The following is a 26858-nucleotide window of genomic DNA, read 5'->3' on the forward strand; positions in this document are numbered from 1 at the left end:
GATCCCGGCCCAGGTGTCGCCTATCCCTCTGCAACGCACAGCAGGACGGCTGGCCGTAGGACCGCCCGCGTTTTCCCGGACGGGAGAAATGCCTGACCTGGGACTTGGGCAACCCGAGCAGCAGAAACCCTCCGCTGTTTCACTGCACCCACTCGCAACTGCAGCCGCGTGGGCAAACCTCCAGGCAAAGAGCTGCACAGATCGGGTTCTCCCAGGCCAAGCTCCAGCTCTGCCGGGAGGGCCCCTCGGCCCCGGACGCCATCCCGGGCAGGGGGAGATGAAGCCTCAGGGCCCCGGGCCGCCCGGTTGAGGGATTGGGAGAGGTCCAGGTGTCGGGAAAAGAAGGGGGGCGCCCCCGCGGGGGACGTCTACAGTGGGAAACAGGCGCGGCGAGAGTGGTCGGGCGCAGTGTCGCTCAGGCACAAGGCCCGGGGCTCGAGGGGTCCGGCGCACGCTCCCCACCTCGGTCGGCACCTACCTGAGCATCCGGTCCACCTCTGCCCGCTGCTCCACCGCCTCCTCGGTGTTGAGCGCTTGCAGCTCCTTGAGGATGGGAGGTGTGTCATAGTCGTCCCCGTCTTCCGAGCCCTCGTCCCCGGACAAGCGGCCCTTGGCGTGGCCGTTCGTGAGAGTATGGAAGACCGGTTTGGTGTCGGCTTCGACCCCGCTCCCGGGGGACAAGGGCAGCGTCTCCAGCTTCACCCCGAAACTCGGGGATGGCAGCAACTCTTCCAAGGCCTGGACCAACACCTCCTTGGTGACCCCGGAGCTCAGCAGGGCGCTCAGAAGTTCTTGCTGGAGCGACGTGAGCTTGGACACCATTTTCCAAGGACGGAAAAAGAAGAGGGCGTGTGGGTGCGAGAGAAGAGGGTGGTGGGGAGTTTCACAAGCGGACCCCAAGTCCAGGAAGCCCCCCACCCTTCAGCCTCCAGACACCTGTTACTCCCTGGGGTCCCGGAGTCTCCTCCGAGAAGTCAGAAAACTTCTAACTGGCCATGATCGGCACCATTAGGCCATATAAGATATGCAAATCAGCGGGGAGGGCCTGGCTTTCGGCAAGATGCAAATGATCGCGGGGAGGGGGGAAAATCGAGAGAGGGAGAGTCTGAGGGACAGACGTGGCGAGCGGGAGACCCGGGCCGGAGCGGGGCTTGCCAGGGCCCATTGTGCTCACGCCAGGGGCTGCAGGCCTTCTTGTAGTGCTTCTGTGCATCAGCCAAACTTCAGCTGACCTTTGGACTTACTGAGCAAGTAGCTTACAGCCTAGTGTGGAAGCCCCGGGGCTTTTCCACCGGCCGCAGGTCCGGCTCCGGTCTGGAGAGAAGGTGAAACGGCGCTTCGGGGCTCAGGTGAGAGCTGGAGGACCTTGGGGTGTTCTTGGAACACGGCGACGGAGGAGGAGCGGAGAGCAGGGGCCCTGCGAGGCGGCGTCCGGGCCCACGCGGGTGGCGGGCTGGGGGAGCCCGGGGAGCGCACTGCCGACCGCCTGGGAAGGGACGCCGAAACCTGGCGGAAGAGGGGGCGTTAGGCGGGGCGAGTGCGGGCTGCAGAGACCCCGTTTAGTTCCACTCGGGCTGTTACCACTCTGCAGACCCCCAGCCCTGCCAGCCCGCTCTGGCGGTTTGGATTGGCAGAAATGTCGCGTCCGGGCGCAGGCGAGCGAGAAGGAGGCGCAGGCTGATTCCTGGCCCGGGGGTGAGGAGCCGAAGGGGAGCTCCGCCGGCGCCTGGGCCGCCCCGGCAGCGAGCCGAGCCGAGCCGAGCCGCGGGGTAGCTGGACTCCTGGGCCATGCTCTCCAGTTCAAACCCGAAATACCGAAGCGCCTCCGCTTTCCCGGCAAAACTACGATTTCGGGACCTCCTTTCTAGCAGTGAAAGCGAGGCTTGGCCTGTGTGCACCTGGAGGAACATCCGCAGCGGCGTGTCCCACCCCCGACCCACTGACTTTTGGTTTATTCGCAGCCCCAGGACCCAAGCGGCCCCCGGAGCCTGGGACCGCACTCGGCAGACGCGAGGTCCCAGCGGCAGCGGCGGGAGGCGGCACCCACGAAGCCGCTGAGGGAAAGGAGCGTTTTTCCACCCCGGCAGGGGCCAGGAAGGAGGCTGGGAGCCTTGCGGCGCTATTGGAGCTTCAACCTGCGTCTCCCTGAGGCGTGGAGAGGGCAGGAAAGGGGCCCGAGGGCACCCCATCCTGACCTGCAGGAGAAAGAGGGAAACGGGCCTTTTTTTTTTTTTTTTTTAATTTTTATCCACGGGTCACAAAGCCATATAGCTCCTGCAGCCGAGGACACCCCTCCCCCCCCTAAGCCTCAGTTTCACCTGTAAAATATTGATACCTATAGTGCAGGAGAAGGGGGATTGTATGCATTGAATGAGACCATCTGTGAAACCCTTTAGTTTAATAATAGCGTTCACACTTTGCAGTCTGGGGAGGTAGGAAGCGAATTTCCAGTGGTAAAATCTAACCCCCTGGAGGTTTAGGATTCTCAAAATCAGGCAGATCCAGCGCTGGGGTTGGAGGGTCTGGGAGACTGGGGACAAAAATTCAGAAACCACAGGGAATTTGCAAAGGTGCTTCTAAGCAAATTCTCCTACCTTTCCCACCTTTAACAGATAAGTGGGAGGAAGTTGGGATTAGTTCCCAACTTCCCAGGAAGAGAGGAGGAGGAAGGGTCAACAGCTCTCAATCTGCCTGATTCAGAGTCAGATCTAGGTGTACAAGGGCTGGTCCTCCTTGTGTGCCCCATGCAGTCGGGCTGCTAAGGAGGGAGGCAGCCTCTCAACACAGAACCTGCTACAAATGCCTGGTCCTCAGGTGCTAGGAGCCGAAAGGAAGGAAGGTGGTTGTGTGCATGGAGTCCTGGGGAACGTTTGCACTATCCAGTCTCTCCCTAAGAAAAGGGTAATAAGTTCATGGAGATGAGGTTTCCTCATTTCACCTTATTGTCTTCTAGTTTGTTGTGACATATGGCAGGCCCCTGCCCCTCACAAATCAGCCCCCCGGGAAAACACTCTCCGCCTACCCGTCTCCCCTCAACCAGGAAAATGAAGTGTTGAGATGCAATGTCCCGGAGAGCAATCTCTTTTTCTGTCTCTCACTTGCTGTCATGATAGAAGAAGTCAAGTGTAATGACGATCAGCTTCTGTGTTTAGCTGGGAAAACCCATTAGAAAGCCACTTCCTTTTTAACAACAGAGCTTTGATTGTAGTTCCATCTGCTGTTGCCCAGTCTGACTCTCAGGCTTCCTTCTCTCAACATTCAGGTGGCAGCTAACCCGTCTCCCCCCATCCCAAGCAAATTATGTGAACATACAGGAAGTTTAACAAAGTTTAGGGAAACTTCCTATGAATATCCAGGTAGTCTTGCAGGTGATCTGTTTATATCCAGCAACTTCCTGTAACCCCCCCACCTGGATCTACCTTGTATACTCCTCCTAGTGCAATCCGAGTGCTCACCAGGTAACCGCCACTGTAGATCTGTGAACAGACCCAATACCTGCACCTTCACATGGAAATTTAAAAAGAAAAGTGTAAGAACCCCAGCAGACAGTGCTTCAGGGTGTGAGTCAGAAATGCTAACTAAATGAACTGACTCATAAAGCCCTTTGGTTAAACTTACCTCAAGCAGAGGAGACAAGAGCACAGTGAAAATACTCTCTGTTTATGCTGCATATAAGATAAGGTGGTGATGATATAGCAGGCCTATTTTAAAGATGGGAAAATAAAACATTTTAAGGGGGTGGCTTGGAGCAAGTGAATAGAAAGGCTGAGACTGGGGCTCAGGATTGCCTGAACAGGGCTTTAGGATGAGAGAGATCTCCAGCTTTCACTGCTATGGCCGATGGGAAGTTGAAAGGGGGGAGTCTATGAAGGTTCAGAGCAGAGAAGAGAGGGTAGATGTGGAATCAAACAGACCTAAGCTTGGGCCTCAGATCTGCCTAACCGCTCTGCAGCGAAGTGGGCATTTTACACAGTCTTTCTCACCCTCAGTTTCCTTAGCTGGGAAATGGTAACATTCATCTGTATTTCTGTGAAGGTTAAATGAGTTAGTAGCTGCAGGCTCCTGGAGTGTGACAGGCTCAAAAGTTTAGTAAGAAGACACACATAGCACATCGTGAAAACACAACAGGAAGTGAGGCAGCTGATAGATTTGGGCTCTTTGATGCCCAGCCTTTTTTTTTTTTGAGTCACTGAATTTAAAGAGACCATATTAGTTTCTCCTACTCAAACAATGAATCTGCAGTTCAAATCCCAAGATTTTTTTATGGGAGATGCAGTCCCTGATGTGAGATAATTTAAAATCAGCTGGCTTATCACTCGATGAAGGCTATCCAAGCACCACCTTGGAATTTTCACAGACTGGCAAATGTGGTTCCCGGAGACTCTCTTGCAACTTTGCAGGATAAGTGACATTCTTTTTTTTGCTCTTGTGCCCACAGTCTTTCTCCTACTTTCCATGATAACCCTGCTTTGCTTACAGCAGGGAGAGCCTGTCACCTCCATCCACGGCTACTCCAGGCGCCGAGACTTGCTCATTGATTCCGGACAGGCTCTAGAAGGCCTCAAAATGAAATCATCTCTAGAGTTAAATGTAAATGCTGCCCTATCCTGGTCTGAAGGAGATTGGGGGCCTTATTGTTAGAGAGCAGTGCCAGCCTGGAGATCATTCTAGATGATAGCATTAGTAGCCTAAAGTTCTAGCTCTGGATATAATGTGGTGGGGGGTGGGGGGTGAGGGGGCATGACTCCACCTTCCCAAAGGTTTCTGTGAGCACTTCCTCTGGGTCTCTAATCCTGCATTTGAAAAATGGCCTGTTGTTCTGGATGAGTATTTAAGTTCCCTGGCTTTTTCTTTAAAACTTATCTTTTTATTTTTTAAAATTACAATTGACACACATTATCATATTAGTTTCGGGTGTACACCCCAGTGATTAGACATGACATAACTTACTAAGTGATCATCCTAATAAATTTCACTTCCCTAAATTTTCTATGACTCAAAATTCCTCAATAGTCCTAAACTGCCAGCATGTGCATTTCTAGGCCTTTGGGCCAATGGTCCAAGAAGCTCGGGCTAGACCTCTGTGTAGCTCTGCACATGGGACTTTTCACATTAAAAAAAAATACACCACAAACAGTAAGCTCCACAAGCGGGAACCATTTCATGTCTTCCTCTGCAATGCCTAGAGAGAAGCCTGAAACATAGCAGTTGCTCAATAAAATTCTTGTTGAATAAATGCCTAATGGATTATTTCTGGTTGATTTTTGTTTCCTTAGTTGTACTTCTCAATTTTCCAAGTTGGCAGCAATGAAGTTGTCAAATATCTTTCCCAGACACAGAAAGGTATATACTGTGCGATTTCATTTACATGAAATTAACAAGCAGGAAAAAATTAACCCACACGATAGAAGTTAAAATCAACCTTCCCTCTGGATAGTCATAGGGATGGGTCCTGAGAGGGCTTTTTGATGTGCTGGGGAAGTCCTACATCTTGACTGGGATGGTGGGTACCTCATCAGGCAACACATTTAGGATTTGTACATGTTGTTGTAAGTTGTAACTTAGTAGAGAGTAAACTGAATAATTCCAAAGTGTAAAATATAAAGAGTGGATGGAAGCCACGTTCTTCCTCCCTCCCAACTGTTATTGCTGATGTGTGACCCCCCGGATTCTTTTTCATTCTGCATGCACAGCTTATCACTATGAAAGCCTACAGGCCCGTATATTCCAGGGGCGGGCAAACTTTTTCTACAAAGTGCCAAATGGCAACATAGTCTAGGCTTTATGTGCCATACAGTCTTTTTCACAAGTACATAACTCTGCTGTTATAGGCAATACAAAAATGAAAGCCCGTGGGTGTATTTCAATAAAACTCTATAAAAACAATTGGTTGATTGGATTTGGCCTAGAGGCTCCCCAGCTTGTCAACTGTTGGCAATATACAGCACCTATGTAGATAGAAACAAATCTGAAAGGGACCCGAGGGGCATCTCACTTTGCCCCTTCCTTCATCATTGGGATGAGGAAGCAGATTCAGGGAGGAGAAAGGACTTTCTGAAGAGATATAGCATAGTGCACTAGGAAAATCCTAGCTTTGGAGTCAAATAGACTCCCTGCTTTCTGGGAGGGGTATGTGTGTGGAGCAGGGGGTGGCTTTGGGCAAGTCACTTAATTTCTTGGAGTCTTTATATGATTGCCATATGTAAATGGTGATAATGATGGAATTCATACCCCATAGGGTTATTGGAAGAATTAAATTAGATAACACAGAAAAACACCCCTGGGGGGCCGGCACAAGAAGGATTTGGTGACACAAGTGCTTTCTCAAACCCAGCACGCAGCTCGGGGGCTCCTGCCTCCGTCCACCTGCCCTCCCTTCTAAACGCACAGCTTCTGGAGCAAGTCCACCAACAAACACCACCAAGTGTCTACCGTGTGGGAAGCCTTTTGCAGAGAGCGGTGAGGCGGTAACAAATGGATATCGGAATTTCTCAAATCCCATCAACCCCATCGTTCAGCTTCCTTTCTGGAAATCCCTTCCAGCTCTCCGCTTTCATTTCCCCATCAGATCTTTGCCAGGGAAACTCTTCAGGGCAGAGGAAATTTCCCTCATCTTGATTCAATAATCTACATCCTTCTGCTGGGCCATTTTTAGAAATAGGGTGTTCCCAGTCGTTTGTAACAGATTAAATTAAAAACTAGTGAACTAGTAGGATATTAAACTAATAAATACTACACCCAGCAAAGAGGGCCTTCTCTCCAGAGCAATAAGCTAGTCCTCTTCCTTCTCCTACTCCCATAACAGTGAGGCTGGCAGTGGGCCCTGCACATAGCAGGTGGACCATAAATGTTTATTGAATAAAGGATATAAGCAAGGCTGTGGTGTTTAGAAGAAAGAAAAGCAATGTCTTTTACTAAAATTTCTTGAAACCTGTTTTCAGGTTAATATTCAAAGAAGTGTTAATGAGATGCCCTTGCTATACCGCCTCCCTTTTTCTCCTCACAAACCTGTGAGGTAGACAGTATCATCCCCTCTTTAGTGGCGGGGAAATGGAGGCTCCAAGGAGATAAGGGTTGGCCCAGGGGCCCACAAACAGTTAAGAAATGGAACCTTGGACCTGAACCACAGATTGTGTAATCCTAAGTGTCTCCCTTCTGGCTCTTTCCCATCTTCCAAGCCTTCTACTCACTTAAACAGAGGGGGAGCTCCTAGAAATGGCCTGAACAGTCTCAGCACAGAGCAGTCTTGGGGTTGCATGTGCGTGAGAGGGAGACCAAAGTCTTTCCTGTCTACGGAGATACCTGCCGCATAAAGACCTGCGATGTTTGCTCAGAGTTTTATGGTGTGCAAAGATCTTTCTCCTTCTGTTTGATCCTCAAAATAGTCCTGCAAAGAAGACAAGGCAGGCATTAGTACTCACATTTCATGGATGAAGAAACTGAGGCTCAGAGAAGAAAAATGACCCCCTGAAGGTGGGTCACCATCTATTTACCCAAGTCATGTGAATTTGGACTCCACTGTTTTCTCTACAGTGCTGTGTTTGTGTAATGACAAGATTAGCACGAGGTGTGTGTAGCCCAGGAGCACATGCAAGACCTAGGAATAAGACACAATAAGGGACCCCCGTCTCTGCTCCCGATGCCATGAGTCTGTGATGGAAAAGCTGAAAGGGTGTCAACAAAGGCACTAGTCCAATCTGAGTCAGGTACTGCTACCCACTTGGTGTTACCCTGTGTAATAAGTCTCCTCTCCTCCCACCCTAGTTCTGGGTTGCAGAGCAGGACCAGGGTGGACCCTGCCCCTGCTTTACCTGCCTGCATCTGCTCAGAAATGCTGTCCACGACATGCACCTTAGGCATGAAGGTGACCTCTGGGCTTCATGCTAAGGGATAGTATCCTTTAATGCTGTGGTAGCTAGACTAAGACCCTGCTTCCAGGCCTGGGGGTGGAGAGCAATCAGGGTGCTGAGTCAGCACAGCAAACATTCACTGAGCACCCACTATGTGCTGGGCACTGCAGGAGGTATCCAGCACTGCTGGGATGAACAAGTTTCAATTTCTGCTCTAAAGGAGTTGGTTATATAGAGGGAGAAACAGATATGTTTCTATTGCTAGGTCGAGTGGCACAGGCTTTATAGTAAGCACTGCGCTGAGTTGCTCCACAGAGCATCTCATTTACTCTTTGTAACAGTCCTGTGAGACAGGATCATTATTTCTACTTCTGGTTTTCTCAACTGATGCTCAGAGAGCTTGCGGTGCAGAAAGTCTGTTGTGGCTCATACAGAGTTGAGATTCAAAAGCAGCTCTGTCTGACTCCAAACATTTTCTGTACTGGCCCAGAGGCACTTGATCTGCGTGTGGCTTGGAGTCAGGCTCCGGTAGTTTTGAAATCTGCCTCTGCCACTTCCTAGGTATGACCTTGGGCAAGTTGCTGCTCTAAACCTCAGTGTCTTCAGCTCTAAAAAGGAAAATAGAGTAAAAATTGGAAGGAAAGATAATATATGTAAACAACTGGCACAATAATGAATAGAAATAAATGTTAATAATAATACGAGCAACAGCAAAGTTCTGTGGGGGCTCAGAGCCCTTGAAGTATAAGTAGGATTTTGACAACAAAACGCCAGAGAGCATTTCAGGCAGGAAGATCAGCTGAGCAAAGCTTAAAGGTCAAACCAAATTCCACAACTTCCCCCCAAACTTGCTTTAACATTTCATGAGCTGCAGGAAGCTTCTTGATTATTTCTATCCCTTCTAATAATCTCCACCCCACCCCCATCCCTGTAACCCTCCGGGATCAGCCGAGGGTTCACTCCTTCAGGAAGTCCCCACCTAACCCCAGGTTGGGTTCAGTGGTTCTCAACTGAGAGTAATTTTGGCCCCTAGGGGAGATTTGGCCACACGTGGCAGGGCTAGCTTCATGGGCGTTCTTGGGGTTTAATGCTCTTAGTCAATCCTGAAATGCTTGATAAATTTGCCTTTGAATTTCTCTTTTGTAAGTGAAGCCTGATGGGACAAAGGGGCACAGCGCAGGGGCTTGGAGCCTCAGCTCACCCCCTCCCTGACTTTCTGGGATGCAGTTTTGGCTCCAGAGCCCTCACAACTCGGTGCCCCTGGCCCTGACAGGCCTCTCCCCGCACTGCCACCTGACAACCATTGCTGCCCTCTGTGCCCTCACAGGGCCTGGCTGTCGGCACCGGGAGACTGGGGTCAGGTGTTTTGCTCTGTTGTGTCTCAGCGCGGGGCATGGCTTTGGCCATCGGACCCCAGGTGGCAGTGCCATGGAGCATCAGACAAGCCTCTATAGGAGCTTTTCACCCATCATCTTTGCAATGCCTTTGGGGGTGGCCTATCTGCTATGGGTTAGAGCAGCAGCTGTGGGAAGGGTAGGTGCCTGGCTTGACTTCCATGCCCTCGGCTGGGGCACAACGCACAGGTCCAATGGCTGGTCAGAGGAGGAAACTGGCAGCTTCTGGGCTCAGTGCACCTGTGCACACCAAGTCACAGAGTGGGGTCCTCAGTCACCTAGGAGGGTTTGTCCTGCTAGCACCCCCATTTCCCAGGGAATATGACATTAAGCAGCAAATAGAAAACAGGGAGAGTGAGAGTAAGAACGAGAGCAAGGTGGGTGGGGTAGGGGGTGGGAAGAGGAAGAGAATAGACCACTGAGAAAATGAAATCTTTATATTTTAGTTTCTTTTTTTTTAAAGATTTTATTTATTTATTTTCAGAGAGAGGAGAAAGGAGGGTGAAAGAGAGGGAGAGAAACATCCATCGGTTGCTTCTCACACGCCCCCACCTGGGGACCTGGCCCGAGGCCCAGGCATGTGACCTGACTGGGAATCAGACCAGCAACCCTTTGGTTCTCAGGCCATCACTCAATTCTCTGTGCTACACCAGCCAGAGCTGTGTTTTAGTTTCTTTAATGATACTTTCCCCCTGCTTTTTGAACAAGGGGTCTCACATTTTCATCTTACAGTGGGCTCCACACTTACATAGTTGGTCTTAATGTCTAGGGAGTCTTTTTACTGTCGTGGCTAAGGGGTTGCTGCAGCATCCAGTAGGCTAAGGGCAGAGATGCTGCTAAACAGCCTACAATACACAGGACAGGCTTCAAAACAAAGGCAGATCTGGTCCAAAGTGTCAACACTGCCAACCCTGAAAAACCATGGGTTCTTTGCTCCTTCTTTTTGCTTCTGGCGTCCTCTGTGCTTATTTCTCGTCTAGCTCTTTGTTCATGTTGTCTAAATGACTTCCCACCTATCTACTCTGGAAGCTCCTCAGAGGCAAGTTTGCATTTTTATTAACCTCTGTGTCTCCAGGACCTAAGGCACATAGTAGGTCCTCAACATTCCTTGAGGGGCCTGACCTACAGAGCTAACAACTTACCTTATCAAACACTAACCTGTTATTTTGTACTACGTGTTGGGCACATGATGTCATTCTTACCTATTCTAAGAAACTACGTGACTCCATGTTTTATCTTCTCGAAGTGGACTGTGAATACCTGAGGCACAGGAGTAAACTTTCCAAACCTTCCGTGTTATCAGCGGTGTTTAGAACAGCGCACAGCCTGCAGCAGGCACTCTGTAAGCATCTGCTTCCTCACTTCAGCTTCATGCTGATTTACCTCTCTGGGTGTCCAAGTCACAGAATACACACATATTCATTCAACAAACATCTATTTAAGCATTTACTAAATGTGAAATGCTGGGAATTTAAAGACAATTTTTACCCTGAAGGAGTTCAGTGTGGCCAGGGAGCCAGAGAGTGTTTGAACTTGCGTAATTAAGCACCACAGTTGCTGTGCAATTAGCCTCCAGGAGATTAAGGATAAAAAAGAGGAGAAATGATCCCATGACCCCATTTCTAACGAACTCCCCTTAAGGCATGTTTGGTGTCACTTAGCCGTACTTTTTTGCTCATCAAGCACCTTTCTGTGTCAGGCGCTGTTCTGCGTACTGAGGACAGAGCCGGGGTAAAAACAGAAGGCCCTGTCCTCGCAGAGCTTTCGCTGCAGTGAGGGGGCAGAGGCAACAACAAAACCGAGGAATGAGCAGGTGCATGGTGTGTCAGGTGACCCGTGCTATGGGGAAAAACCAAGGGCAGCGGGGACAGAAAGGGAGTGTGGGAGACCCCGTTGTGAGTAAGGGGTCTTTCCGGGAAAGACTTTTCAAATGAGTGAGAGACAGCCAAAAATTAGACTTCTCTGTAGGGCAGCTCTTCTTGGGGTGTCAAGCCTGAGCCCTCCTCACTGATTAGGGCCTACAGTACACCCCGAGATCCCCTGGGAGTGCAGTCAAAGGCACTGACTGTAAATAGCAATGAGTTTAATAATGTGTTATTCAGTGTTTAAGGGGCTTTTCTTTAAAGCAGAAATTGGTAAATGTTTTTCCCGATTGCTCCTCTCAGTTAAAAAAAAGTTTGGGCAACTCAATTCTATTATTTGTATTAATTGATTAACTTACTATATATGCTACAGTTCTAATATTTTATGCTTGTTATAAAGCAAACACAACACAAATGGCCGTGAAGTTAATATAAATATAAAAATAAGAGTTAATGTTTTCAGCCTATACCCATAATGTGTTGCCTTGTACACTACACCCTGGGACCCCTGTTTGAATGCATAAAAGTACTGTGACATTTTGTTTTATGATAAGTGAAAACCTGACTAGAGGTCACTAGATATCTGCTTCTCAGGAATTTTTGAAAATTTAGAATAAAGAGGAAGTTGATTGAAGGTATAGAATGAGAGAAAGGAAAAAAGGAAGAAAAGAAAAAGGGGATGATGAAAAAAGGATAAGATTAATAACATTTTCAAAGGAAAAAAATAAAAGGAGGGAAAGAAGTGAGGAGAAAGAAGAAAGGAAGGAAGGAAGGAAGAGAAAGAAAGAAAAAGAAAGGAGAGAGAGAAGGAAGGAAGGAGGAAAAAGAAAGAGAAGGAGGGAAGGAGAAAAAAAAGAATAGAAGGAAAATGTTGCCAAGATGCCCCTGGTTAGAGGCAACGAGGATTCTCTCCATCCCCCTTTGCCCGGACCTCACCGTGTTGTAAGAATGTCTGTCACAGTCTGTAGGCTGGACCTTGGCCTCTTTGCACACACTCAGAATCAGTGGCTAATGAAATGGATATTGTTTTCTGGTCCATGTCTCTTCCCTATGGCGAGTTCCCCTTTGTGGCCCCCACTTAGCAGTGGTGTCAGGAGTGAAGTAAAGGCTGACATTTTCCCATCACTGTCCCACACACCTCATTAACTTTCCCTTGCAGCTGGAGATGACCGTTGTGGATTAGAAAAGCCGACAAGTTCTTCAGAGAGCCGAGGAATGCACAGTTTCCCAGAAGTTTCTGACCTAGGAGTGTTCTCCTGTAGGACATGGGAGACAAGCTTCAGGTTTATACAGCCAAGAGAAGAAAGTCATGTCTGAAGCTCTCGGAGAACCTGGAACACTTTTTTTCTTTTTAGAGACTTGCTTTAAAAATAAAGGAAGGAGACAAGGTGCTCAGTGAATACAAAAACACTACACAAAATGACACAAGGTGAAAATTCAAGGACTGTTTGTCAAGTGAAATGTTCTCATTTCAAATTTGCCCTAGCCCTGGGCCAGGAGGTGTGCAATATTTGTGGAATGAATGAATAAATGAACGGTGAATTTTCACAATCATTTGATGATAGAAGGTGGGTAGTGCCTCACGTAACTGAGGACACTGAAGCTTTAGAAGTCAGGTGTCCCAGGTCATGCGGGAAGCAGGTGGCAAAGTCCTGTGCTCCACTGTCACTGGGCTACTGCTTCCGTGCAGCCCTTTTGTTACCGTTGGGAAGGTCTGTCACTTGCCGAGATGCTCTGGTGAAGCCATTCCTTTAATTCCTGTATGCTGAATACCTACGAGAAGACAGGCATGGCGTGGGGCACAGGGTGGGGGCAGTGTGAGCCCACAAAGCCTGCCCCTGCCCCCAGAAACCACACTGCCCGACAAGTGCTCCTGGAGCCTGTGACACTCACACTGCCACTTAAGCCCCTTGTTTTCACTATTGTCTTCCGTGTCACGTTATGAAGTACTTTTCTAATCTATTTGAGCATTCACTTAAAAGAGACTTTTATTTTTAAATTATAAAACTAAAAAACATCACCAAATGATCCATCAGTTCCAGTTCTGGGTACACACCCAGAAGAATTGAAAGCAGGGTCTCACAGTGACATCTGTGCACCTGTGTCCATGGCGGCCTCATCCACAGCAGCCAAAAAGTGGAAGCAACCCAAGTGTCCATCAGTGGATGAATGCAAGCAAGATTATGCTGTATGCAGACAGTGGAATATTATTCAGCCTTAAAAAAGGAAGGAGATTCTGACACATGTTGTAACATGGGCGAAACTTGAGGACATTATGCTCAGTGAGTGAAATAAGCCAGTCATCCAAAGACAAATACTGTATGATTCCATTCATATGGGTTACTGAGAACAGTCAACTTCACAGAGACAGAAAGTATGAGAATGAGGGTGGCCGGGGGGAGAGGAAGTGGGGAAGTGGGAGTTATTGTTTAATAGACGCAGAGTTTCGGTTTTGCGAGATGAAAAAGTTCTGAAGAAGATGGTGGTGGCTACACCACAGTGTGACTGTGCTTAGTACCATTGAACGGTATGAAAAATGGTTCAGATGCTAAATGTTTTATTTGTTTTACCACAATTGAAAAAACTTAATAGACATAAAAAATTCAGTTATATGAAGCATGAAGTAAAAACAGTCTCTCTTTTCACCTGTATACTACCTGATTCCCAGCCCTCAGCTCCCTCTCTTTCTCCAACAAATTGTTCGTCTGTTTGTCTGTTTCCTTCATGTATGCACACACAGGAGTGTGTGTGTGTGTGTGTGTGTGTGTGTGTGTGTGTGTGTGTGTATTCTTTTAAAAACCAAATCAGGACCCCTGACCCCTGATTCCTTCTTAATCATTTTCTACTCCTTGGCAGCTGAGAGGAACATTTAAGTGCATGGGCAGTGAGGACTGATTGCTGGGGATGAATTTCCATCCCAACCCTCAATGACTGTGACCATAAGCTAGTGACTTAACTTCTCTAAAGCTCAGTTTCCTCCCCTGGAAATGGGTGCACTGTTATTGCTGGGACTTCATATAAAGAAGAGTGGTGGATGCTTGGCACACAGGAAACATACAGGCTGACTGTGGTTCTTCTCTGGAAGCTTCTCCCAGGACCTAGGTCTGCAAGCTGTAAGGGCTCAAGGAAGTCTGCAGCAAGGGGCAGGGGAGGGAGAACCTTGTAGGAGGTGCTGTATTCAGACTTGTAATGCTCGTGCCATCATTCCACAGAGGGTCTAGCTAAGAACTAGACATTAAGAAGGCATTATCTTTATCTTTTCAGCTATCAAGAACAACTGTTACAATACAGATATCCTTTTCCAAATAACAAGTCCCAAGAGTGAAAACTTCTAACAGAAACTTGTAAGGAAGAGGTGGCAGAGCAGAACCCAGAAAACATTAGGCCCCAGGGCACATGGATAAGTAGTTACAGGAAGATGCTGGGGTAGTGGAGTGTACGCAGCACTTGGAGACGAGAGACCAGAGTTCCAGTTTCACCTAATAGATACGTATAACCTTGAGTCACGCACACTATAAATTCTTTGCAGCTTCCCCGCCCTGACAGTGGACATCATATTACACATTATTTAGGATTACTGTGAGGATTACACCCAAGTGGTATGCAAAAGGGCTTTGCCAACCGTAAAGCTCAGTGCAGGTGTGAGTGATCACTGCTGCCTGTGTGAAGGGACTCATATCCGGGCTACGCGGGCCTATGCAGTGCTGGAATCTTCTTTAATGTTTTAAGAATGGAAATAACTTTCTTTTTGTTGTTCTTGGTGATAAGTAATCATTGTAAAAAAATTAAAGCAAGATGAGAAAGCAAGTTCTCTTCATCTCAACTACTGTTGAACTTTTTAACCATTATTTATTTATTTCAAGGTGTATCAATGTATTAAGTGGAAAACAAATTTCAAACATTTTTATAGTATGATTCTCTTTATGACATATGAATTACTGCCAATCAAGTATTAATAAAAATGAACATACAAGATACTACATTCAGATCATATCATCTTTTATGGCTTTTATAATCCTGAAATTCTATCAATTATTTCTAAAGAGCCTTCATGTATTTAAACTAGAATGGTGATACTAGGTAGGACTTGGGTTCTACATGGGTAAAAATGGAGATAATATCGTGTAAATTCAAAGTTTTAGTGAAGGTCAAATTAAATAATGTACAGTGATGTCAAAGAGTGAGCCTGCAATAAATGTTAGTTGCTATTTTTGTAATAATAATAATGATACATTAAAATGATTTGGTTCCCTGCTTTGGTCAGAGGGCTTGTTTACTGATTACCAGTGGATAGTTGATCTGATTAACCTGTGATTAGCTGAGCTAAAAAAAGTAGGCTGTTTTAGGAACTAGGATTCTCTCGGTTTACAAGGTTGGAAGGTAGGGCAGAAGTAAGGGTGATTATGTGAAGACTCTTTGATGATCGGGGTGATGGATGGTGATGGGCAGGCAGTCAGGCTCAGTGGCTGTCCTGAGATTTCTAACCTGTGCTTACCCACTGTGGCTCCTTTGGTCTAAATTTTAACTGCTATTATTGCTGATATTTCATGGGACTCTCTCTCCATCTCCCTATCCAAATCTTCTTTAGTGTTATTACCAGATTTGCTAATGTGAGAGAAAATAGTACTTTTTTTCCTTTTACCAATGATGGGAAGCTTATTAAATGAGCCATCTCATAATTCCAGAGCAAAGTTTTTCCCATTTAATCCAATTCTAAAGTCTTTCCCCTACACCTATCAGGTAAAGGGATAATTCAAATGTTGAACATGCAACTCTTGAGACAAAACAAGAGGCAGCCCTGGCTGATGTAGCTCAGTGGATTGAGCGCAGGCTGCTAACCAGAGGGTCGCCAGTTTGATTCCCTATCAGAGCACATGCCCAGGTTATGGGCCAGGTCCCCAGTAGGGGGCGTATGAGAGGCAACTACACATTGATATTTCTCTCCCTCTCTCCTTCCCTTCCCCTCTCTCTAAAAATAAATAAATCTTTATTAAAAAAAAAGAGGCATATGTTTTTCTGAAGTTTAAAAGTTACTTTTTAAAACAGCATTTGCTACCATGGAGAATTTCTTCTGTGTCATGGAAAACCTGTTAAAACACACACACACAGTCTCCCGCCAAGGTTTCAATGACCGGCATCAATAACAATTGTGACTTTAACCACAACAAAAATGTGTCAACTTTTAGATGGTCTTTGAGGTTTACTTTCTAAAAACTTTTGAGGAGTCAAGTTTTGGTTTTGTTTTTGTTCTCTGATCACTGCTGACTGACTAAGGACTTCAGGCTGTTGACGCAGGAGGGCTTTCGATATGTTTATTTGTGTGGCATTGTCTCAAGGCTTTCAAATATTTGCCGGCAGGTTTGGTGGAAAATGTCTAGACCAGCACAAACAGGGCAGGCCCCGGAGAAATCCAAGAGGCTCAAAGGACCACTCAAGACCCCCTCTCGGTCCTGTCGTCACTACAAGGAGACCCTCCGAGTCTCCGCCAGGCTGGATGAGCCCACTGAAGAGACATTTGCAGGTCTAAGCGGATGAAAGGATTCAGATTCCAACACACACGGGTTGTATTTCTTCCACAAATAGGAGCGGCACTGTGGAAAGCCATGGACCTCACCATCAGAAACGGCAAACACCTATCTTAGATCTGCTGCTACTCCCCTGCTGGATAACCTTAGCAAGTCATTGGCCCTCTCTGGACTCTGGTTTCCTTGGTCTTATAAGAAGAAGATCTATACCATCCTTTTCTTTGATCCCACCTGTCCATTAAGTACCTCTTGGGTGTAGTCATTGGACCAGGCTAGCAGTGGGAGATAGAAAGAAAAATAAGGTAAGGTCCCTCATCTCCAGAAAGTTTGAATGGATGTTTAGCCTCTTTCATTATTTCTCAGCTTCCAGCAGTCTCTTGGAGGCTCATAACCTTAAGGTATACACAGGGTGGCCACAAGTACACAGTAAATCATTTATTGCTATTACAGCAGAATGCATAATGAAATAATATTGTCTATGCTTCCAGACTTTGTGGCCACCTTGAATTTTTGTACTGGTCACCACACACCCAGAAGACCAACATACAAATAACTATACTGAAGTAACAGTCCCTTCTACATGTGATAATAGCCATAGTATATCAAACACCTACTACATACCAAGCTCTCTGATAGATACTTTAAACTTTTTATCTCGGGAATCTTCATGACAATCTTGTAAGGCAGGCAACGTTATCTCCATTTTATGCACAGGAAAACAAAGATTTTAAGAGGTTAAGAAACTTGCCCAACATCCTATTTACAGTAAGAGGTTCCAAATCCAGCTTTTTTTGGGGGGCGGGGGGTGTTTCCAGAGTCTGGTCTCCTTGCACTCTGCCTCCATTGCTGGGTGTGATGCTTTGCATTCACGGAGCATGTGCACACCTCCTGATTTTGAAGATGAGTACGTTGAAGCACACAATCCCTAGGCTAGAGAGGAGCCAATGTGGGACTCGAAACCAGATGCTGTGACTCAAAAGTCAGGGTTTTCCCCACCTCTAGACACTGTCTGTGGGGCATGCCCCAGCTGACTTGGTTTTGTAAGGCTTTTCTGAAACCTCCGCCCCCGCCCCAGGTAAGGCAAGCACTCCACACGGATCCTCCTTTCCTATTGTTTATACACAGCTCCCTATTTCCATCCTCAGATCTGCTCCTCCTGCGGCTCTCCCAATTCTGTAAAGTGGCAATCCCTCTTTCTGCTTGCTCATACCCCCGAACAAGAGCCCATCCTTCCCTCGTACACCCGTATCTAAGGCTCCTGGGACTCCTGCTGCCTCTTACTTCACAATAACCCCAGAAGCTGGCCGCTGGTTGGTGCCTCAGTTAACCTCCTCTCAGACACACCAGTCGTCTCCTCTGTCGTCTGATCTGGTCCCTGCACTTCTGCCCTGGCCCCACCGTTTATCCTCTACACAGCAGGCAAGGGGATTTGGTTCAGTCAAAGTCAGATCACATTCTTCTCTGCTGACAAATACCCCAACAGCACCCCACCTCACTCAGTGCAAGAGCCCTGTGTGAGGTACTTGTCTCCAGCCACAGGTCCTCCTTGTCATTCCTGACACGTGCTGGCCTCAGGGCCTTTGCACTTGCTGTGTTCCTGCTGTGGGAAGCCTCACCCAGGTATCTGACAACCCGCTCTCCAGTGAGGCTTTTCCTGCCGACCCTTGTTAGAATTATAGCTCATCCCCTGCTTGATATTCTCTGGCCCCATACTTTTGCTTTTTTCTTCTTCTTCGAAGCATTTATCATCACCTAACAGGCTACATACTGAATGAATTCTGTTTATTGTTTGTCTCCTAAACTAGATGTGAGCCCCAAGAAGGCAGGAATTCCTTTTTCATAGGGGGGAGTTCTGGTTCATTCACTGCTATAATGCCAGCATCTAGAACAATGCCTGTCACTTAGTAGGTCTCACTACATGTTTTTTTGAATGAACGAATGTATAAAACTTCCCTGGCCCCTAACAGGTATTTGAATTTCAGTTCTGCTAGGCTTCATCTTCTTGTAATCTACAGAGCAGATCGTTTTTATCTCGGTCACATGGCCATTCTTCTGAGGTGTGGTTCACTTACCACTGCCTTTCCACCTGAGCCCAGCTCCCACACCTTAGGGAGCTCTCCAAAGAGGCTTGGGTGGTGTGCTGCGGGTGTGATGGTCGCTCCTGATCTAACCCCACATCCGTGACTTGAACGAGGGATTTTTGCTTGGGTATCATCCTCAACTGCTCTGTAAGACACTGCCTTCATGTACAACACTTTCATCTCAGGAGTCACCTAGTCCCTGAAGGTCAACCTTTCAGCTTACTGAACAGTAATTATTCAAATGCGTCTGGTCAGAAGGGAGATGTTCAGCCAGCAACAAAATGAGGGTGAATTGGGGCAAAGGAGCGAGCCCATATGAATGTCCTTTTTCCCTCTTCTCTAACGGGGTAAATGCGCTCCAATGAGCCCCCATGTTTCTGGGCTGGCGAGTCAGAAGGAGCACCGGGGAGAGGCAAGGCTACTCATTTTGCAAATTGAACAAAAGAAAAAAAAAGAGTCATTTATCAAAGTGACTGACTGCTTGAGGTACTTAATGATAGCATTGCCATTCAAAATTTCAGTAGGGGTAATGTTGCTGATTAAAAACAAAACACGCACTCTCATTTTGCGAAGGGGGGGATCCGCCACAGGGAGAGGGGTCATGGTTGCCGAGGACAACAGCGACCCAGTCAGTTCTCCCCTCGTGTCAGGGGACAGTCAGGTTTGCCCCAATCTACCTGGAGTGTGCCCGCACCGTCTCTGGATGGGGTATGTCATCATGAAAGTGACCCACCACTGAGAGAAAGAAAAAGAACTGAAAATCTTCCTACTCGAGCCCCCACCAGTGTGGGATCAGGGGTGAGAGCAGAGCAGGCAGCACTGGTCCCCAGAAGTCCCCCAGCGCACACCGAGAGGTCACCGCCCATGGGGGAGCCGAGGTGCAGAGAGGGCACGTGACTCTGTGCCTGGCCCAGAGAGGTTCTCTCTCTGCCTTGAGTCTCCGCGGAGCTACGTGCAGGGCCCTCAGTGACCTGCCAGCCTCACACTCTCGTTTTCCAGATGAGGACACAGAGACCAGTAAGGCAGAAAGTGCACCGAGGCCAAGGAGACCCGAGGAGGCCAGAGAAGAGATTTAAAATGGACCTTCACCCCTTTGGGTTCCGTGGAATTTATTTCAGCAGGGCTTTCAGTTCTTCCTGCCTTCCTTTCCTTCAGTGTCGGAGTAACTCATACATCAGTTTTATCTAGTCCCCGAGGAAATGGCCTGGTGAACCTGAAAAACAAATGCCTAAATTCACTGAACCAAGTTAGTTTCTTGTACTGTTCCTTCTGTTCCACGCCAGTGTTTCTGTCCGGCATTGGGGTCAGTTTGGTCAGAGTGAGGCGAAGAGGTACCCTGGACTCCCCCAGAGCCATAGCTTAGCAATGAGAAAGGAGGGACATGTGAGACAATCTCCCCAAAGTAGATTATCTAGATGTTCTTGGCAAAGAGCAGGCGTTTAACAAATGATTGTTGGAATAACACATTAGGTGCTACACTGCAGAACTTGTAAGTTATCAGTTTCACAATTGACCAGTGGATGAGTTTATTGGTCGCCCAATTACTCTACATCCAGATTTGTACTTGGACTTGTGTAATAGTCAAGAGACATATGTGTCTTTCTAGTGTTACCTTTGGGGGCCTTAAAATCGCACTGGGAGGTCAGTTCTACCACCTGTGACACCAGCGGAGGAAAACATAAGACTGTTCCTATGTAAGACAATACGACACTGACAGGATTGTGGGAGTGTATTTAATCATTATGCCACCCTAATGGCAATGAGAGTAGGAATAATAGTTACCTTTCTTTGAGCAGTTACTGTACTTACCACTAGGCACATGCTAAGCACTTTACAGATACCGTCTCATTCACCCTGCAAAACAATCCTAGCAGTTTGGTACTAATATTATCCTCTTGCCCAGGGTCCCATAGCTATAGTATAGAGTCAGAATTTGAACCCAGGTTCACCGCCAAAGCCCAGTTCTTGGTGTTGATAACTACAGCCCACACTCGGCCTTCTGCCCCACTCTAGTGGGGCCTCTACGTGTATGTGGTTTCTTTAAATACAGTTTCGATACTATTCAAACTCTTTCTCCTCATCCTCTCCTCAGGCTCACCTGTGTCTGGTCCAGGCCAGTGGTTCTCAAACTCACATAATAGGGTCCAAATGAGTGAGAAAGAAAGGGGAACTGCTTATAACCTGCGGCCCATTCACTTCCACCCCAGCAGGGCTTAGGGGCATGAGTGAACTTCGTCCCGACATTACCAGTCAGGTGGAACAAGCTGAGAACCACTGTTGCCTCTCACCCTCTGTTGCTCTGTCCCCACTTTGCCGAGCTCTCCCTGCTCTCCTGTGTTTAACCTTGCTCTCCTGAAGCCTGTCTTAAATGCTAGGAAGAAAATCATCTCTAAAGCATGGGGAGCCAACTCTTTTTGATTTACTAGGAGTCTCCTGGGTTCCTCCGCATACTCGCAGTTCCTAACCCAGTTCTTTTTCCCTGGTTGCGGTCAGGGCCGTTCGGACGCGGTGGGTGCTGAATCACTGCTCCACCTTGTGGTTATGTCTGAGAATTGCAGTGCTCCTGTTCTGTTAAGGGCATAAGGACAACTGGGCACGCGGCACACAGGTGCTGGGTTTTAATGACACCCTTCTCCCACTCCTACACTCAATTCAGGCAGCGTCTCAGTTTAACATCAAGATGACAAGCCCATTTGACCTCCTCAAATTACTATCTTGGCTTCTAGATGCATTGCAGTTAAAAATCACCTTGATACTACTGCTACTGCTCCTGTTACTACTACCTCTACTGCTGCTACAACCACTACTATCACCACTGCAGCAACTACCACCACTAATGCCGCTGCCACTGTTACCACTACTGCTACCGCTACCGCTGTGAATACCACCACTGTTACTATAATTACTGCTATTGTTGCTGTCGATTCTACTGCTGCTCCCAAAGACTTGCTGTATGCTTGGCTCATGGTATTTTACTGAAATTGTCTCACTTAATTCTCCATCAACCTTTGAAGTAGGAAATACTCCGATCTTACAGATGAGGTAACTAAACTGTGGACAGGCCCATGAATTGTCAGAATTCTCACAGCTAGGAACAGGCGAGTCAGGTTGTGAACATCAGAGCCCATGAGCTTAACCCCTTGGTGAAGGGGTCTCCCAGTGTAAGGAGGTGCCATCGGCTTTGGAGTCAGGGAGACCTGGGTCTGACTCCTCACCCAGCTGGGTAACAAGGCAAGCCAGTCTACTGTAAAATGGGGCTTCCACGTGCATGTGTATGATTCTTTTGAGGATTAAATGAGAGGATGTATGTAAAACACGTAACAGAGAAGCTGCGCATGATCCATCCTGCCTCCCATAGCCTAACAGGCCTGCCTGTGGCCCTCCTCCCACCGCGCACAGTAGGTCCTCGGTGAATGCTTGTAGGGTGATGCACTCTCTGCTCAGGCCATGCACACTACTAGTTAATCATTTGTTTATTTGTTCGTTTGTTCGCCCATTTATCGCACAGTTATTGAGCACCAACTGTATGCCAGGTACAGGGCTCAGGCCACAGGGGATAACAAAGGTGAGAAAGCAGATATGGTCAGTGCTGGAATTTTCTGGGTGCAGATAAGTAAGCAAAGAACAGTGTAGACAGGTGAGGCACACAGCATCTGATGAGTTTGGCGAGAGGTGAATCAAGGACATCAATGAGTAGCACTATGAAGATTCAGATAAAGATTTTAGGAGATTGGGGAAGTGCATAGCCGAAAGGGAGAGAATGCCCATCGCAGGAAAGAGAAACCCCACTGGCGGATGGGTCGGGCAAAGCTGGGTAGTATCCGTGTGAAGGCAAAGGAAGCAGTCAGAGGGAGCAGCCTGGAGGTGCATCCCAGGTAATCGGCGTCTTAGCGTTGAGGACGCTAACCAACTCTTCTCCCACAGCAGGCCCACTGAAGAGGAGGATATCAGAGCTTCCTCGCGCATCAGCAGGGACAGAGCATTAACCAAGGGAAACACTCCCACTCTGTGCCAGGCCCTGTGCTAACCCCAGTCCTCACCACCTGCACATGGCCCCCGTTCCACGGGGAGAAAATCGAGGCTCACAGGCGTTCGGTGACTCCCTCAAGTTATTGAAGGCGGCCGTCAGGATGCAAACCTGGATCCACTTCATTCCAAAGGCCACATTCTTTTCCACCACAGGCCATGTCGCCTCTTTCCCTTACTGAAAAGGCTGGAAGCCCAGTGAGCGTTCACTCAGACCTGCTCGCCCGGGGAGGAGCTCTGGTGCGGCGTGCCCTGTGAACTGAAGGAAAGCAGTATCCTCCACATGAGGGAGGCAGGACTTGCGGCCACACAGGGTCAATGATGGGAATGAACCAAGAGCCTCTGCACAGTGTGGTATAGTGAGAGGCCGCAGGGTGCAGCAGCTGGTGGCAGGCAGACTGGGCAGGGCCAGTACTTTTTTCTTTTACCTCTTTGAAGCCTCAGTCTCCTCCTCTGTAACACAGAAGATAAACCAGTGGGATCTGCCATAGAATTAAATCAGTGAGGACAAGAGGAGCTGCACCAAATGCATGTCAGCTTTCAGCATTCTTTTACTAGAAGGGCCCAGGGCAGTGCGGAGGGCATTCTAGGTGCTCAGGATGCTAGCATGCTTCCTTTTTTCCGGGGCCTGACAAAACCCTGGCCACCAGACCCCTAACGATAAGTCAAGCGGTGTTTCATGAACCTATGAATCTTTAATAAGGTTCTATTTTTGCAATTTTATGTAATGCTCCAGTGCCATGAGACACGTCAGCTCCTGACCTTTCGGTCGGTGAGGCACTTCCCATAAACAGAGCCATAAAAGCCCACTGGTTTTCTCCTTGGCATGTGAGTTTGTTTGGTGCTCTCCCTCTCTCCTCCCCATTTTGAATAGTGATGTCATATTCCAATATCCTCTCACCTCCACTGCAGAAAGACCTTCCCGTGACTCCCTTCTGGGCACGCAGCAACCGACAGGGGAAGTTGTGGTTTCAGCAAGGTGCTGGCATCATGAAACCAAGAGAGAAACGGCAGGCCAGAGAAGTTACTCAAAGGTAGGAGAGAGAGAGAGAGAAAGAGAGAGAAACACCCACGTGCATTCATTAAGCACAAGTTAGTGGCCGAATCGGTTTTTGTTTTTTTTTAGGCTTGGTGGTATAACAACATTTAGGGTAATATAAATAGAATAAAGCACCCACCCATTCCCCTCCCCCCAATGCTAGCCTGACTGTTCTCTGTGACTGCTTTCAGTTTTTACACATGTTTTTATAAAAATTACAATCACATGGTACCCTGATGTTGGAGTCCTCTTTCCCTTTGTGCTGTTTTAGGAAGGCTTCTCTGCTTTGCTGAGCCAGCTTTGTGCTCACTGTGGAAGCTAGAGCACCAGGCTCGCTCCTGAGACTCACTGCTCCGGGGTCCTGGGCCGGAGCAAACCCAGGGATGAACGGAACCCTCACAAAACCTGCGTTCTAGCCTTGGTTCTGCCATTTACCAGCCATGTGGCCTCGCTTTGGTTACTGCCTTGTGCTCGGAGCCTCAGTCTCCACATCCGTGACAGAGTGGCTGTGAGGCTCAGAAGCATGTCAAGACCTGTCAGAGAAATGCCACAACAAACGGCAGCTGTCAACGGAGATGGCTCTAAATAACACCACGATGGGTGGCTTTTGCAGATTTTCTTCTGCTTTGGACTTCTCTTTGGGAAAGAGTCCCAGGAGTGAGGCTGTTGGGCCCAAGACTGTTGACATTTTTGTGGCTTTAAATAAATGCCAATCTACCTTCTAGAAAGCTGATAGCAATTCACTTCGTGGTTGGCCAGGTAGCCTGTATTTGATCCAAAGCTAGTAGCAGGAGGGTGTGGGGACTGGTAATGTTAGCAACGCAATTCAGCAAGAAGCGAGTTCTTCAGGAGCCGAGGTGCAGCAGTTAGTGGGGTATTGAAGCTGGGAGCCAGGAATTTGCAGGACAGCATGGAGGTAATGAGGCTTAGGCCAGGCGTAGTTAGAAACCAACTAAAGGTAGACAGTTACTATCTGAGTGTTTAATGCAACTCTTTACAAGTTTATTTCTGGCTGAAAGCCTAAAACGACATTTCTGCTCGAGTTTCACATTTACAGTTAACTCTCTTCCTCTAATTGCCACCTCTCTGGTTTTCATATAAACTTTTCTTGGAGAGTTCATCTAAGCTGTTAAAAGCAAGTCGCTCCACTCATCTATTCTCGATTTTTATAATACGTTGAAGCTATTGCTTTGCTGGTTTTATATGCCACTTAGTCAAGCAGTAAACCTCGGTGCACAGGTAATGTTTCCCCATTTGGAGGAGTGAAGTTCAGGTGCATGATCAAATTTTCATTTATACTTTATGATTTGTACCGCGCCTCTTCGGTAGGGTGCAAAGAGCACCGAAGTGGGAATCGCTTGCTCAGGTTCAGGGCCTGGTTCTCTCGCTACCTCACAGTGTAATTTACAGTGTAGTTTGGGGCAAATCACTTCCTCTTCCCCAAATTCTGATGCTCCTTCCATAGAGACTTCCCACTGTGGTGGGCACGTGAGTGGTGACTGGTGGGAATACAGCCCTCAAACAAGAGTCTTCTTAAATTATTTTTCATTTCTAAGTGTTCGGATGATCTGATTTCTCAAGTTGAAGAGCATGGTTTCTATGGCTCTGCTCAGTCTCTCATCCACTTATATGTTCTACAGCCCCAATGGGAACTTCTGAAGGAATCTACACCTTTAAATCAAAGACATTGAACTAGATAATATTGAGGGTTGCCATGGAGCTCTTATTTCCGAAAGAGATTTGGCGAATGTTGAAATTAGCCCATAAAAAATTCGCTTGGGCATTGAGAAGTACTTAGGTCATTGTTTATTTTCTTAAGTTTGATTTATCGATGAGAATTGGAAACCAAACAAGTGTCCAGTGGCGGGGGATAGTTAAGTAAATTGTGGTGCGTTCACATCATGGAATGCGTTTGCAGCTGTTAGACAATATGAGCTGGACGTAAGTTGGAAAAGGACTTCCAGGATAATGTTCAGTGATGAAATCAAGTTCGGTGACAAGTCAGTGCTGGAAGCATGGCTGTGGATAGGAGGAGAAAAACACCCAGAGGATCTATCCAAAGTATGTACGGTGCTTTATCTCTGGGTATGCAGATTTTGGATGACTTCATTTGGTCAACTCTTCTATATTTTACCAAATATTATACAATTTATTTCTACTTTTTTATAATCAGATAAATACTTTTATCCAGGCTTTGCAAACTTTTTGAAACTGTGTTCATCTAACCAGGAGTCAAAATACCCAAAAGTTTAAAACTTTCTTGCAAGATAAGAACAGCTAATTAGAACAGTAACATAAATATTTGAATGACAAAAATGAGCAACAATTTCCCCTTCTGACAATAATGAAACCACTCAGCAAGAATTTTTCATTTGAGTCAGAGAACATGGGTTCAGATCCCAGTTAAATTCTGGCTGAATGACCATAAGCATAATTAGTATTTTTCATTCCAAATTTCTTCATTTATAAAATATATTTCTCAGGATTGTTGTAAGCTCAAATAAGATGATGCCTGTAGAACTCCATACAATGTGAAGTGTTGTGTGAAATGTTGGTAACTGGGGAAAGAGGGGCAAGAACTCTTCTCTGCTTGTCTCTTTAAGGAAACTAGCAGTCCAACCCTGGCCCATTACTGGGTCATAAAACCAATATTTTGGTTCACAAACAAAAATGTATTTTTAAAAAGATTTTATTTATTTATTTTCGGAGAGGGAAGGGAGGGAGAGAGAAACATCAATGTGAGGTTGCTGGGGGTCATGGCCTGCAACCCAGGCATGTACCCTGACTGGGAATCGAACCTGCGACACTTTGGTTTGCAGCTCACACTCAATCCACTGAGCTACGCCAGCCAGGGCTACAAAAATGTATTTTTAAAGAATATAGCTAAAAATACGAGTGTGTATTTCAGACTAATATCATTGTTTTATGAAACATACACACCAGGTTATGATGTAAAACATATTTTTCACTGGCCTAAAAGACTTAATGTGACTACACAGGGCTAAAGAGGATGTCTGTTCCTTTGAGGGTGACACCCATGGGGAGACCAGAATAACAAAGTCTCCTCTCTCCTGTTCAGTG

General features: G+C 47.1%; 1 protein-coding gene and 1 long non-coding RNA gene across 6 annotated transcripts in view; one reads left to right on the plus strand and one right to left on the minus strand.

Moving 5' to 3' along the window:
- The window catches only part of HNF1B (HNF1 homeobox B), a 51828-nt gene extending 50994 nt beyond the window's left edge, over positions 1 to 834 (minus strand). For all 5 annotated transcript variants that reach the window (XM_045837353.1, XM_045837352.1, XM_045837351.1 and 2 more), the window contains exon 1: positions 479 to 834. In XM_045837353.1, coding sequence (XP_045693309.1) covers positions 479 to 822 — 344 coding nt within the window. In that variant the 5' untranslated portion in view covers positions 823 to 834. The remainder of the gene's footprint in view (positions 1 to 478) is intronic.
- A 377-nt stretch (positions 835 to 1211) lies between these two features.
- On the plus strand, positions 1212 to 5243 carry LOC123817597. The gene is made up of 2 exons (XR_006785458.1): positions 1212 to 1349; positions 1962 to 5243. It is a non-coding gene; the product is annotated as an uncharacterized LOC123817597 (long non-coding RNA).
- Positions 5244 to 26858: the final 21615 nt, after the last annotated feature.

Source organism: Phyllostomus hastatus, unplaced genomic scaffold (genome assembly GCF_019186645.2).
Source record: "Phyllostomus hastatus isolate PE091 unplaced genomic scaffold, TTU_PhHast_1.1 phas_contig_210, whole genome shotgun sequence".
In the NCBI taxonomy this organism is placed as follows: domain Eukaryota; kingdom Metazoa; phylum Chordata; class Mammalia; order Chiroptera; family Phyllostomidae; genus Phyllostomus; species Phyllostomus hastatus.